Genomic DNA, 15,572 nt, shown 5'->3' with positions numbered 1-15,572 from the left:
CTTGCATATTTGCATAACAGCGCAGGTAATAGCCACTCGATACATTATATATGACATAAGACAGTCTCCGTCTCCAAGTATTGTATTAGTCACAAAAACGTTAAGACACAATGAGCCCCATTCACTTACAATTGTATGGCTTTTGCATACTTAAGCACAGGAAAAATTTTCACTAAAAACTTCCGCCTGATTCACAACAGGTGCATACGCACATGAATTTGTTCTTACCTTCTTTCTAATGTTAATGAATCTGGATTATTCTAAATGGAGGAGCGTGTGCACAAAGTTAGTCATTTGCACAAAACACGCCCAAATGTCTCCATATAAGGGCTTTCAGCGCCACCGCAACTGTACAGTTGTAAATGTGAAGAGAAAGATGCTGCTGAAGCAAAAGGTTACAAAATATCACACTATAATAGTGCAGTACAGCATTACAATTTAGAATGATTTTATAATATGTGCCACTGTAGATGTTGGATGAACTGAAGGTGTGTTTGGAGCGTTGCTTGTTCCGGACCATTTATTTGTGCCTCATTGTCCACAGCTTCAGACTGTGTGTGTGCTCCAAATTGCTTAGAATCACTGTCAGTACTGTGTCATGAATTCCACACTTCAAGGTAAAGAAATTTTCCATGCCATTGCAATGTTGTGCAGTACTAAACATACTAAAGCCATCTGACAAAACTTTTCCAGGCTGTTTAGGAACATTCCACCAGCTGCATCCAAGCAGATCCAAAAGCATTTTAATTAGAGCATTTGTAAAACATTTTAGTGGCAACTTACTTACAAATCATTATTTGTTCATGACAACGTTTGTACACAGATTTCACGCACAAATATGTGCATACGTACGGTAAGTGAATGAGGCTCATTGTCTTTTTGTTTTCATATTTTTGTTTGGCTTAATGAGAGGAATATCCACATATGTGTAAAAAAAAAAAAACCTTTAGGCATCCTAGATAAACTGCATAAATCATGGTAAATTTCCCACTGACATAAAAGTTATTAGAAAACCTGTAGGTCATGACAGATGTTTTCTTTAGACATTTGTAATCTTTGACTTGATTCGCTCATATCACTTGCATCAGAGAAGGTCAGACTATCATTCTTACAATTCAACTTAAACCATAATTTATGTTGCAGCAATGTTGCTAAAAATATTACGGGCCATTTAATTTACTCGACAGAGCCATTTTTACTTGCTTCTAGCGCTTGACGAATGTTACGTTTGGACCTTATGTGTGTGTATTTGTGTGTGTGTACCTGCGCAGGCTGGGGTCCATTTGGGCTTCATCCTGGATGAGTTCTGCCTCGCTCTGAGCGATTCTCATGGCCAACTCTCTGTCCCTCCTCTCCTGTTCCAACACGGCCTGCCTCTGAGTCTCTTCCTCTCGCTCCAATGCCAGCTGCATCTCCAGTTCCGTCTGGACAAAACATACATTCCCACAAATCAATAACACACACACATAAATTGGAAAATTCCACTGTTTGCAACACCTGTGCCTTCATTTGGTTCCAAGAGGATGGCAACACACAGAGACACTAGCATACAAATGTGTGCCGGAAGGGGCAATGACAGTAATGGGCACATCTTTGAGCTTAGTGGGCTGAACTGTGGTGGGCCGTTGTAGAATCAGAATGATGTCAATATCATTCCTGCTGAAAAAAACAGCAGCATAGCTGGTCACCAATATACAGTATGTTGTGTTTTGGATGCTGGTGGCCCCATGCAAAACTTGGTTTGCGCACTTTTTCTCTGAATATGAGCCTAATTGAGCCAAACCGACCTGTCACGGGACAGGTCATAGTCTAAGAGACCCGATTTTGATCATAACTCAATTTGTGACAAAATGTGTAGTTACTGCATTTTGCATTTGCACTGCAGGGTAGGTCTACAGTATGCTGGTCCACCAAAATGAACAGCACCAAACCATTACTAAATGGCATAAATCAGCCTGGCCCAGCATGGAAATTCATACTCAGTCTTTTTAGCAGGGATGTGGAAGCAGTACGCCTCAGTGGTTGTTTCCCCGCATGATCAACACGTGACTGCTTAATGCAGGCTAAAGAATTTCCTCAATCTCTCCATCCAGTAGCGTCTGGTACCTCTGAAGGGAGAGAGATTAGAGAGGAGCCATGCTCCAGACTCACTGTAACTCATCTACAGCAGACACCAGAAGCGCGGGCCACTCAAAGGATATTAAGCCATTATGCTCCTGCTGTGTGCTAAGGTCTGATTAGGCATATAATCGAGGTTTTACCGCAGCCAGCCGGCCCAGGATTCTCTGTCTAGACTGTGTTTAAGGACAAAAATAAGAAAAACAATGAAATGAACCACAGTGTGGTCTTAGAAATGTAAGGACAGTCTGGGACAGAGTCCAGCAGCATGGTCCAAAAGCCCGGGTAAAAAAAAAAAAAAGAATTGTGATTGAAGAGAGATGCTTGGATGAAATATTTTCATCAGAGAAAACCGTGGACAGAAAAAAAATGGTGCAGGGCACTGTCCCCTTAGGAGGAAAAAAGCAAGGCAGCTGTGGTTGAATACTCATATACAGTATAATGTATATACAAAGACAGAAGAGAAAACAGAGTGATATATTATGGCTGAAAATAACTACAATAAAGATTTTATAAATGGCATGACAGCAGTCTTTGAGTGAATTGTAAATGTTTTCTTAAGCAAAAGTCTTCAATTTATTCAAGGACTCCAAGAAACGATACTTTGCAGATAACAATATATTTTTTAAGCCAATGTAAGAGAATAAATATTGTCAGTTTTATATATAAATTTCCCAATATTATATACACGTCCAGACCCAAATTTGGACACCTATTCGTTTCCACATATTACAATAATAATAAAGTCATCCAAACTACGAAATAAAAAAATTGAGGTATGGGAATTATGCAGTGACCAAAAATTTATATTTTGGCTTCTTCAAAGTAGCCACCCTTTATAAGAAATACACTCAGTCAAGTGTGTCCCAACTTTTTTTTTTGATTTTCTCCCCAATTTGAAATGCCCAATTCCCAATGTGCTCTAAATCCTCATGGTGGCATAGTGACTCCCCTCAATCTGGGTGGTGGAGGACGAATCTCAGTTGCCTCCACGTCTGAGACCATCAACCTGCGCATCTTATCATGTGGCTTGTTGAGCGCATTACCACGGAGACATAGCGCATGTGGAGGCTTCACGGCATCCACCGTGGCATCCACACACAACTCACAATGCTCCCCACCAAGAACGAACCACATTATAGTGACCACGAGGAGGTTACCCCATGTGACTCCACCCTTCCTAGCAACTGGACCAATTTGGTTGCTTAGGAGACCTGGCTGGAGTCACTCGTGTGTCCCAAATTTTGACTGGTAGTGCATATTGTAGAAATGAAATGAATGTAACAATGAAGTAGAACAGAATGGAACAGAAAAGAACAGAACAGTACAGAATCAAATGGACAAAATAGCACAGAACAGAATTGAACAGGAAAAACAGAACAGATCAGAACAGAAAATAATAGAATAGAATGGGAAAAAAACCCAGCACAGAACATAATACAACAGAACTGAATTGAATGGGGGGGGGGGACAGAACAGAAAAGAATATAATAGAATAAGAGCTGACAGGATTAACGCGTTAACGCATGCGATTAATTAAAAAAGTTTAACAAGTAAATTTTTCTTAATCGTGATTAACGTATTTACAGTTAATACAGCATAAACGAGCATATACCCTAGTTTGAAGGCCGGAACCTTTGTAATGTGTCTGCCCGGAGTCATTACACTGACACACACTTCACAACACACACATACAACAGCTCTTCCATGTCAGTGATAAAATGAAGGAGAAAGGACCTCTTAACGCTATTTGAAAACAAGCCCAGATGAGAAAATAAAGTATTTTTCAGCCTATGCTAAGGAACATTTTAATTACCACAGAAGTACGGCAAGTTTTATCACCAAATTGGCACTGGCATTGATGCCCTGACGCGAATCATAAAAGCAGCTTCACGACTGCTGTCGCAAAGCAGATAGCCACAGTCTACCAGCAGATTAATATTGTGGAGGATGAGAGTTTAAGAGATTCAGTGCCCACTGCAATGAATATGCAACCTATATGGGGATTAGTTCTTTCAATTAGTCAGCCTCCCAATTAGACTTTGGCAAATGTTTAATGTTACTTGAATTGGTGCTATTTTAGTGCATTTCTATCTTTATTCTATGGAAGGCTTCATTTGGAAAAAGTTAATAAAGCATTATATTGTTACATATTTTTGGTTTTCTTTCTTAAGATGGAAATAAATGCATTTTGACAGGGAAAGAATTCAATAGAGTGTAACATTTCAGCACTTTCAAAATATGTGATTAATCATGATTAACTACAAAAAAGTATGCGGTTAATCACGATTAAAAAAATTAATCGACTGACAGCACCAAATACAATAGAATAGAGAAAAAGAAAACAGAATAGAATACAATTCAAAAGAAAAAAAAACAGAACAGAAGAGAAGAGAACTGAGCAGAAAAAACAGCACAGAACAGAATAAAACAGAATAGAATGGAAAAAACAGCACAGAATAGAAATCAACACAAAACAGAATGCAACAATAGAACTGAATGGAAAAAAACAGCTCAGAACAGAACAAAATGAGAGAAAAAAAAACAGCTTAGAATAGAATGGACAAAACAACACTGAAAAGAACATAATAGTTCAAAAGAAAAAACAGAGAAGAAAAAGAGAAGAGAAGAGAAGAGAAGAGAGAAAAAACAGCACAAAACAGAATACAGTTTTAATAGACAAAGGCACAGGAGGACTTAGCCTTAAAAAAAAGCAAGATCGTGCAACAGCTTTCAGGTAGCACGGATACAAAGCATCTCTGCAGGGCAATGCACATAGAGAGAACAGCACAGGGAAAGTCTGCCAGGCCCTCGAACACAAAGTCACCACTAGGAGAGATGGGGACACAGGACTTTCACTCAGCAGGCACAGCATAATCCAACCTCCGGAGGTAAGCAAGGATTTATGAATAAACCCACAGGCCACTGTGGCAGCTCAATACTGTGCATGATTATGCCTGCAGAACAACCAGTCTCGGCCAGTTCTGAGCTCACCAGTGTGAGACGGAGTGGGCATTTGGTTTGCTGAAGGAGTCAGCGGAGAAAAGGAATCAATACTCAGGAGGGAGCGTGTATACACGTACACACCTGCATGACTCGCTCTTCCTCTTCTCTTTTCTTTCTCTCCTCCTCCTCTTGTTTCCTCTTCTGCTCCATCTCAGCTTTCCTGATGGGAGAGAGCGAGGGAGGACTGTTAATGAGTTACTCGGGCCTGCAGGGAATTATTCCTCCTGATCAATGACTCACAAGAACTTTTGTGAAAACATACCCACAGGTGTTTTCACAACTGGCACAAAGAGAAACATGGACTGCATCTAGTCTTTATAGATCACACAAGACCCTTCAATAGCTGCTGAAAACTGAATAGTGCACTCTTAGCATTGTTGACACTGAAGGTAGAATTTTCATATCAAAAGGACGAATATATTTATATACAATGGCCCCAAACACTATTTGGACACTAAAGCCACACTTAAAAATGAATTTCATTGCATTATATCACAAAATATCAAACTAAGTGGCATTTATCATAAATAACACTTTTCAAGCAAAACTTTTAACAAAAATAATTTTCTAAGTTTTAAATTATATAACAGATATATATATATTTCTGGTTGTTAAAGTTATTAGAACATATCCATAGGTAATGTAATTAACTAGTTGGTTGTAAGAAATTGCAAAAAAAAAAAGGCTAATAAATGTCTAGCTTCATTTGTTTGCAAATTCCTATTGGTTTGATATTTTATCTAATGCAATGAAAATCATACACATTGAAGTGTGACTTTATGTGTACATTGACACATTTGTGAACTAGTGAACTGGGATGCGCCAAATATAAAACAAGCAGTGCAATAAATGAAATGTTGCTGTTGTTGTGTTTGCTTGTGTGAAATTATATAATATTTGACAAAAATATAGACATATCATCATGGCCTGATTGGTGAAATGATGACAGATGCTCTCCAAGACAGCAAGCTCTGGAGAATACATAAGAGAGAGCAGGTCAAGCCGAACCCTCCAGTGATGTATGAATCTCTCTGCCAATCCCCTCCCACGCCCTTCTTATCAGCTCCTGTTCTTCTTTCAAATGAACTGGGACGCTGACCTAATGTACGGTTTATTTTATTCCAAACTTGTGACGTGACTCACATGCGGCGGTCCTCTTCCTCCTGTTTGCGCAACTGCTCTTCTTCCTCGTGTCTCTTCCTCTCCTTCTCCATGTCCTCCTGGATGTGCTTGAGTCTCTCCGTCTCCTCCTGCTCCTGTTTCTTCTTCTGCATGGAGGAGAGGAGCTGCTCTGAGCGTTTCACCAGGCCCTCGTATTCCTGATCGATCTCCTTGCGGCTCATCACCGTGGACTAAAGGATGAAGACAGAAAGTAAGACAGGATGAAAACAAAAACTCCACAAAATTAAAATTTGAGTTATGTGGACTTTAGGCTGCGAGATAAACTTTACTCCTAGTGCACTCCTAAAAGTTCAACCAACTTTTAGCAGATATACAGATTTCTCAAAATTATTGATGACTCATTATGCATTCATGGGCATAACCACACTATTATCCAATAAAATATTTTCTAAAATAAGAATGTCCCTCCCTCAATACCACCTGCTTCTGACTAGCAACTGCAACTAGCAAATAATGGTTCATAGTAGTGACCAACTAAAGGCTATTTAAAAAAAAAAAAAAAAAAAAGGACAAAATTTTTGATATACCAATACCGATACATTTAGTTTATCAAGACCATTTCCATCCTCTTCCTTAACCTTATAATTAAATAGCCTGTTTTTGTTACTGTACCTTTAAGACTTCTAATATGTAAAGTACCTCTGGTATGACTTGATAACTTCTTTGCAAGTGAAACAAGTACTGTAAACAATGACACCTATCAAAATATGTGTGGAATTATTTGGAAAACTTTTCCATGATTTGTCCCCTTCATGGCTTTAATGGCCCCTTTTCAAATTTCCGGTTTGGAATGCGAAAGTAAAACGATATCAAGGTAAACTTGTATAGCGGTGAATGGGAGACCACAGCAAATATAATTTTTTTTTATAAGAAAAAGAAAAAATCCACTACTACGCTATCACAGCTTTCCAAAAGAAGAAAAAAATAGCGAGTGGTGGATTACAGCAGTCAGAAGAGAGAAAGAAACCACATTTTCTGTCACTCCCTCAATAGCTGTATTAGAAACATCATCGCAGCTATTGTGAACCGTTTAAAAAAAAAAAAACGAATTCCTGGTTAATATACTACAATCAATTAATCAATCAATCAATCAATACTTTATTGCCAAATGACACAGTTGTCTGGAATTTTTCCCGGAGAGCTCATAACAATAACAACATTCAATAAAGAAAAAAAAAAAAGAAAAAAAAAAGAAAAAAAAAAAAGATCATCATCATAAGTTCAATAGCAAATCAACATCATGCACCACTGGGTACAACATAAGAAAAACAAAGTATAATGTTATAAATTTACACTGAATAATAAAAACATTGCAAATATAAGAAAGTATGCAAGATTTACGCTGCTAAATATGGTGGAAACACGTCATCATAGTCTGTGAAAAGGGTCCAATAAGCGGCATGGCCAATTGCTTGCACTTTACAGAGCATTTTAAAGGTGCTTTGTGTTATTGCTTTAAGGTTAAAATACTTTCTTCAATCCCAGTTTAATGTGCAGACACAATGATAACAAAGCCATTCATAGTTTGATTTCCCCAAAGATTGTAATGCTGTGGGGCGCTTTAAATATTGCTCTGTTTGTTTGAGCAGCCTAACATAACAACACTGACGTAACCAATGTCCAGAGTTTAAACAATAAAAGACAGGGTAGGAACAGTCAGTACCGTTACGTGTGCAGTTATAATTGAGCTACAGCAGGTTTTTGCATAGATAACCTACAATCTTCATCTGTCTGTCCAAGTATACATGGCACAATGTTGAATCTTTCAGAGCCTGTGCACAACACCAAGGCTAACTGTGGTCTGATTAACATGTATACGTGCTGGACAAAGCCAACTACTATCACATTATCTAGGTCTGTTTGTTTAACTTTGCAAAAATCGAACCATTTTCAGTTGGACTAAAGCATTTACATGACATTAAAAAAACTAAATTTTTCAGCCATACATTCGCAGTTATAATCAAACTACAGCGGGTTTTTGTGTAATTAAGCTATAGTCTAAATCCGTTTGTCCAAGTATACACTGCACAATGCAAAATCGAATAATATACCTCTCCCATGTTCGTGTTGCATTTGACTAACAGGCTAAATACACGTGTCGCTCGTCATCTCGGTCTTTCAAACTATAAACAAAACGCCAATGCCAACTGTAGTCCGATTAACATGTATACATGCTGGACGAAGACGAGCTACAATCACATTATCTAGGTCTGTTAGTACGACTTTGCAAAAATAGATTAATCATATAATTTTTCATTGTTAATCGCGATTAATCGCAGATTAATTAAATTAAACTCTCATCCTCCACAATATTAATCGGCTGGCAGACTTAGCTACAGCAATCGTTCAAGCCGCATTCATGATTTGAGTCAGGGCGTCAACGCCAGTGTCAAGCACCACATTGAACTCCACATGAAAAGTGCTGCAGACAACGTCTTGTTCTGCATTTCTGTGATAGTTAAGATTTGACGTGTTCTGTGGTAATGCAGCCTCTGTAAGGCAGAATTAAAAAGTACTTATTTCTGTCACAAGTCCCATCTGGGCATGTTTTGTAAAAACAAATAGCGTTAAGAGGTCCTTTCCACATCATTTGATGACTGACACAGCTGACACATCTAAAAGGTTCCGCCCTGGTTTATGCTTTATAATGGTAAATGTGTTAATCGTGATGAAAATGAAAGTTCACTTTAACAGCTCTAGTACATTTTCATTCATCACTTTTACAGTGCAGGTAAATGTACTGATTGTTTTAGTCCAACTGAAATCGAACTTTTAAAGTACATATTTTAAAGTAAACATACTGACTTACTCTTTCTGCAATTCTGTTTGGTGCCACTAGAGGAACAAAAATTATCCACTGCAGCTTTAAAAAGTTTTACCTCCCCTGATTTCTTAAATTTGAACAGGATCACCAGGATTCATATTTCAAAGTAAAGAAAAAGGCAGTAACTCAGTAACTGTTTACTCATCAGCTCGGAGACAGCGGTGATGCTGGGCTGCACACACCGCAGTTGTATTAATATCCTGCAGATATTCATTAAACCTGGATTTGGATTTCGCACCATCTGGCAGAGCACCAGAGGAGCGTAGAGGGGTGCGAGCATTGTGAACGATCATTGTACCACGGGGGGGGGGGGTCAGGACTCGATAACAAGGTCCATCTCACCCCCTAGTGCTAGATGAATTAGCGCTACTACAGTGAAAGACAGCCGTTGACACAATCTGCATTATTAGCAAGGGAGGCCAGAGTAATCTCCAGTCCAGATGGTAAAGTAATAGGAGGCATTGCCAATCAAAAACCAGATGCTAATCAAAAAGTGCTATGCTAATAACAAATAGGGCTATCACAGGCACTGAAGTGGAGAGCACATCTCATTTAGAGGCAGGAATGAAGTGTTCAGGTGAATCAGCTCTGTGCCAGCCATCTATCAGAGAGGGGGCAACGTCTCTCAAGCTCCACGTCAATAATGCACTCTGAGCCTGAAAGATGAGGTCGGGTTCCACGCAGAGAATAAAACAATGCATATACTGATTCAATTTGTAACAGCTGAAAAAGGAAGGAAAGATGTCAACACTAGAAATGGCATAATGCGGCAAAGTCTTGAACATCGACTTGACAGAGAGTGACACGAAAGTCAACGATGAGCTGCACAGAGAGAAATCTTATTGTCAGACTGCGATTTGCATAATTTGTATTTATTTACTCTGCTTTTTGAGTGTTAGAAATTATGCAGAATGCAATTTTCTCTACAAAAAAATAATGAGGGCCAATTTTTTGGTATCATTTTAAAGAAAACTTGATATAGATTATGATAAATTATGAGACTCTCAGTCTAAGAAACTGATGAAAAATCACAAAAACATGAGCCAAAAATTTACTTTTTTCTTATTTTCCTGATTTGACATTATACTGTATAACTCAGGGTGTAAAGAAGGTAATTTTGTGTTGATACGACAAAGTAATCAAAAGTTATAGCATTACAGATATAATTTATCCTAGTGTCCAAAAATGTCTCCGTGTCCAAAAGCAAATAAAACTATAATTGTACATTTTACATGCAAATACAACAATGACTAAAGGTATGCTGTCTCTCTAAATCATGCAGGCATGAGTAACGAGATCTGATTCAGTTCCATTCTGTGTCATTTGAGGCATCCCTGAGTCTGTGTCATGTACTTGGTGCCATCTCCTGGTGGCCATATGTAATTAGAGTGAACAATCCTCTCTGCCCATATATGGATGACTTCCACCCCTGTTTGCAGCAATCTGAATCCTAATACGATTGGTTTAGCATTCCATGATGCAAACAATGTACTACATAATTTCCGATGAAGTCATCTGTTCCAGGAATCTAATGCGTTTTTAGCCAGATAGCACATTATGTGCTGTGTGCACATTGTGCTTTGTGTGGATTATCTAATGATCTATTCATCCAATTACGTGTGTGTGGGCTTGTTTTAACGGAAATCCCCTCCTCTTAATAATGTTATGTTTTATTTTATGTTCTGTTTATTTTTTTGTGAAGTTATAAGCAAAACATGGCTTATAAGTAACACCTATTTACATGTAACATGTACAGTGCATTCAGAAAGTATTCAGACCCCTAAATATCACATTAACATAAGTATTCAGACCCTTTGCTATGACACTTGAAATTTAGCTCAGGTGCATCCCATTTCTCTGGATCATATTTGAGATATTTCTACACTTTGATTGGAGTCCACTTGTGGCAAATCCAACTGATTGAACATGATTTGGAAAGGCACACACCTGTCTATATAAGCTCTCACACCTTTAAATGCATGTCAGACCAAAAACCAAGCCATGAGGTCAAAGGAACTGCCTGCAGAGCTCAGAGACAAGATTATGTCATGGCACAGATCTGGGGAAGGCAACAAAAAAAAGTTTGGCTGCATTAAAGGTTCCCAAGAGCACAGTGGCCTCCATAATTCTTAAATGGAAGAAGTTTGGAACAACTAGGACTCTTCCTATAGCTAGCCGTCCGGCCAAACTGAGCAATCGGGGAAGAAGGGCCTTGGTAAGAAAGGTGACCAAGAACCCGATGGTCACTCTGGTTGAGCTCCAGAGATCATGTTTGAAGATGGGAGAAACTTGCAGAAGGACAACCATCACTGCAACACTCCACCAATCTGGGCTTTATGGCAGAGTGTCCAGACGGAAGTCTCTCCTCAGTGCAAGACACATAAAAAAAGCACCTAAAGGACTCTCAGACTGTGAGAAACAAGATTCTCTGGTCTGATGAAACGAAGATTGAACTGTTTGGCCTCAATTCCAAGTATCATGTCTACAGGAAACTAGGCACCGCTCATCACCTGCGCAATACCATCCCAACGGTGAAGCATAGCGGTGGTAGCACTAAGACAGGATTATGTCGAGGCACAGATCTGGGGATGGCAACAAAAAAAGTTTGGCTGCACTGAAGGTTCCCTAGAGCACAGTGGCCTCCATAATTCTTAAATATAAGAAGTTTGGAACAACTAGGACTCTTCCTAGAGCTAGCCGTCCGGCCAAACTGAGCAATCGGGGAAGAAGGGCCTTGGTAAGAGAGGTGACCAAGAACCCGATGGTCACTCTGGATGAGCTCCAGAGATCATGTGTGGAGATGGGTGAAACTTGCAGAAGGACAACCATCACTGCAGCACTCCACCGATCTGGGCTTTATGGCAGAGTGTCCAGACGGAAGTCTCTCCTCAGTGCAAGACACATAAAAAAGCACCTAAAGGACTCTCAGACTGTGAGAAACAAAATTCTCTGGTCTGATGAAACGAAGATTGAACTGTTTGGCCTCAATTCCAAGCGTCACATCTGGAGGAAACTAGGCACCGCTCATCACCTGCACAATACCATCCCAACGGTGAAGCATAGTGGCGGTAGCATCGTGCTGTGGGGGTGTTTTTCAGTGGCAGGGACTGGGGGACTGGTCACGGTTCAAGGAAAGGGTTCAGGACCTCAGACTGGGCTGAAGGTTCACCTTCCAACAGGACAATGAACCTAAGCACACAACCAAGACAATGCAAGGGTGGCTTAGGGACAACTCTGTGAATGTCCTTGAGTTGCCCAGCCAGAGCCCGGACTTGAACCTAATCTAACATCTCTGGAGATACCTGAAAATGTCTGTTCACCTATGGTCCCCATCCGACCTGACAGAGCTTGAGAGGATCTGCAGAGAAGAATGGCAGAAAACCCCCAAATTCAGGTGTGCAAATCTTGTCGCGTCATACCCAAAAAGACTTGAGGCTGTAATCGCTGCCAAAGGTGTTTCAACTAAGTACTAAGTTAAGGATCTGAATACTTATGTCAGTGTGATATTTCAGTTTTTTCTTTTTAATAAATTTGCAAAGTTATCAAAAAACTGTTTTTGCTTTGTCATTATGGGGTATGGAGTGTAGATTGATGTGAAAAAAAAATAATATAAAGCATTTTAGCATAAGGCTATAACAACAAAATGTGAAACAAATGAAGGGGTCTAAATATATTCTGAATGCACTGTATGTTAAAGACATGTACTTAGCTATTACTCGCTATATTTTTGTCAGAATAAAACAAATTGGCTGCATATATTCTACTCTTTAAGACCTTTCCAACGACATATGACACATGGCTACTTGATCAGCTTGATGCTTTTACAGATTACAATAATATGTACAGTGCAGAATTATTAATAAATTATCAAAACGGAACACTTCTGATTTGTCTGCAAATTTCAAAGCACTTTTTTGGCACTATTGTGACCAATAGTTTTGGTCATAATGCCTACATGCATTGTAAAGTACAGCTTCTAAGCCTTAAAATTATAAATATTTTGTTGATCAAAACTGTAGTTATTAATATGTAGATTATATTTTTCTCTGTGGGCCAGCCAGTGATCCAAGCTTAAAAGATAAATGCACTGTAAGTCACTTTGGATGAAAGCGTCTGACAAATGCATACATTTAAATGTACAGTAAATGTTTTCCAGTGGAAAGCCTCACCTTGATCTTGGACATGAGGCCGTCGGTGGAGGTGGCCAGATCCTCGACCTGTTTGCTCATTTCCTGTTTGCCCTCCTTGAGTCCATTCACAGCCTCGTTGAACTTCTCCATCCTATTCCTCAAATTTTTCACCTTCACCAGGCCATCAATGCTGCCGTATGAATGCAGAATTCAGATTAGTCACCAACAGCTTTACAAAAACACAAATACTAGATGCAAGCAATACAGTTTTTGCAATTTAAGAACCGGCTCCAATTCAATTTATGAGTTTAAATTTTATTGGTTACACCCCACAAGATACTGAACTGGAATTTGAAGTGGAATGGCAGGAAGAGGAATTTATTGAATTACATTCAAAGAAATTCAATAAGCAGCAAAGTCCATAAAATGTCATTTCTTTTATTATATAATAAAAGTGTGTTTATGATAACATCTTTTTGGGTAATAAATACTGAAGAAAAAAAAACAGTATTTCTAAGAACTTATTTCCATTTTAATTATACTTCCTTACATTCATACTTAATTCAAATTCTGCACCCGCTACCTCATTTCAATTCTGTATGGTGCACAACACTGGAACCACATTGATATGTGTTTGAAAATGGACCCCAAAAATGTCCCCTCATGCTGGGTTTGTATTACTTGAGAAATGACATTCAGTAATAGGAGTGTGCTGGTGTTTGTACATACCGAGGCTTGTGTCGTCTTTTGCACAGCCACATGCGAACTGTCTTTTGAATTTTGATGCAGGCTCTAGCCCTGTACTTCATTTTGTTTCTCACTGAAGCAAAGTAAATGGACAGGAAAAAGATGCTTGCACATAAAATAACATCAAACTATAACAATATTTAAGTGAATGGGAGGGATAAGAAGTGTTACAGGGTGTGGAATCCCTCTAATTGCTTTACTATGGCCAGTTTTCCTGAGGTTATCAAGGGTGACGTACATTTAATGACTGACAGCGAGCACCACTGGATCTTCTTCCAGCGGCTACACACCAGCCACTTATTGACCCGTTTTACAAGCTCAGCCAGGTGCTCCGGATCAGACTTCATGATCTGGTCAAACTCTGCAAACTGAGACATATACACACATAGAGATTTATGTATCTGGATTCTCAGTTATGAAGTTCCCATATGTCCTAATGCTTAATGGAACGGGACTGCGGTCTTAACAGCTTTCTATTATTCTAAACCTCATGAGAAATTATTACCTTTCCAGGGCGGAAGAAAACCCGGGTCAATCCAAACTTGTAATCGTTCTCGTTTAGGCCCAGTGCTTTAAACAGAGCCTAGTGAAGGAGAGTATACATTCAGACAAAGGCACAGATCCTATTAAATTATTATACTTGAGGCTTTGTGTATTCCAGGCATGATGTAATCATTAAAATGATGAAGTATAAATAATTGCAACCCTCTCATATATTACTGTGGAATCTATGTGAACATTTTTGTGATGAAGTAAATACTTTATATTTAACCACCAACGTATGATTAAAAAGCAATCTGGCTTCCAAATGCATCTGTAAGTACTAACGATAAAGCACTATCATTTGTCATGCAAATTAATGAGGGATTACTCAGTGCATGCTTTTGCAAAATAATATGAAGGGTCACATAATCTTTTCTAAAAATAATTCAGCTAGCCACGGTCTATCATACTTACATTATTGTAATTATGTAGATAAGAACATCCATTTCACTAGATTTTCACAGTAAAAATGTGAGTGGTGCCTGCCTGTGCAAAACTCACCACCATGATGTTAGGGTGTTGTGGGTTGTTGCCAGGGTATTCCTATGCTGTTTCTAAGGTGGCGTTTAGCATGTTTCTGTGTGATGCTAGCGTGTTCTTCATGATTGCTAGGCAACTGAGTCAAAATATCCCACCCCCAAGACTCCATGATATTCTGGTTCCAAGATATGGCTTGGGTTCCTCCTACTATGTAAAGCTGGATCTACACTAGCAGACTCAAAGCAACGCGTTTTGGGCCAAGGGTGTAACACATGCAGACTGTTTTGCTGAGATCACGCTCTCTTCAGTCAGAGGTATGACACACTTGCCAATTAAAAATGGTGGAGGGCTGACACACATAATGACTCACTGCAACTATCTATCTCTCACAAAATAACAACATGAGTAAAATTGTGATTGTAATAGAGTGATTTGGGTTTTTTTCAGAACTGTAGCCTGCTTGATTGTTCTGAAACAGGGGCAAAAATAGTTACAGTGTTGCATATTCTTCATGGTTCAATTTCACAAGGTTATATTTTAAA

General features: G+C 39.0%; 2 protein-coding genes across 2 annotated transcripts in view; both read right to left on the bottom strand.

The window, feature by feature from the left end:
* The window catches only part of colec11 (collectin sub-family member 11), a 284,310-nt gene that overhangs the window by 178,428 nt on the left and 90,310 nt on the right, over positions 1-15,572 (bottom strand). The window lies entirely within an intron of this gene.
* The window catches only part of LOC127455029 (unconventional myosin-VI), a 103,215-nt gene that overhangs the window by 15,840 nt on the left and 71,803 nt on the right, over positions 1-15,572 (bottom strand). The window contains exons 22-28 of the mRNA XM_051722560.1: positions 14,513-14,590; positions 14,246-14,375; positions 13,990-14,080; positions 13,300-13,450; positions 6,268-6,476; positions 5,206-5,284; positions 1,264-1,424 (exon numbers count right to left, since the gene is read on the bottom strand). Of these exons, the coding sequence (XP_051578520.1) occupies positions 1,264-1,424; positions 5,206-5,284; positions 6,268-6,476; positions 13,300-13,450; positions 13,990-14,080; positions 14,246-14,375; positions 14,513-14,590 (899 nt within the window). The remainder of the gene's footprint in view (positions 1-1,263; positions 1,425-5,205; positions 5,285-6,267; positions 6,477-13,299; positions 13,451-13,989; positions 14,081-14,245; positions 14,376-14,512; positions 14,591-15,572) is intronic.

The sequence above is a fragment of the Myxocyprinus asiaticus genome, chromosome 17 (assembly GCF_019703515.2).
Source record: "Myxocyprinus asiaticus isolate MX2 ecotype Aquarium Trade chromosome 17, UBuf_Myxa_2, whole genome shotgun sequence".
In the NCBI taxonomy this organism is placed as follows: Eukaryota; Metazoa; Chordata; class Actinopteri; order Cypriniformes; family Catostomidae; genus Myxocyprinus; species Myxocyprinus asiaticus.
The sequence above is the reverse complement of the archived record's forward strand: the minus strand, read 5'-3'. Positions and strand labels throughout refer to the sequence as shown.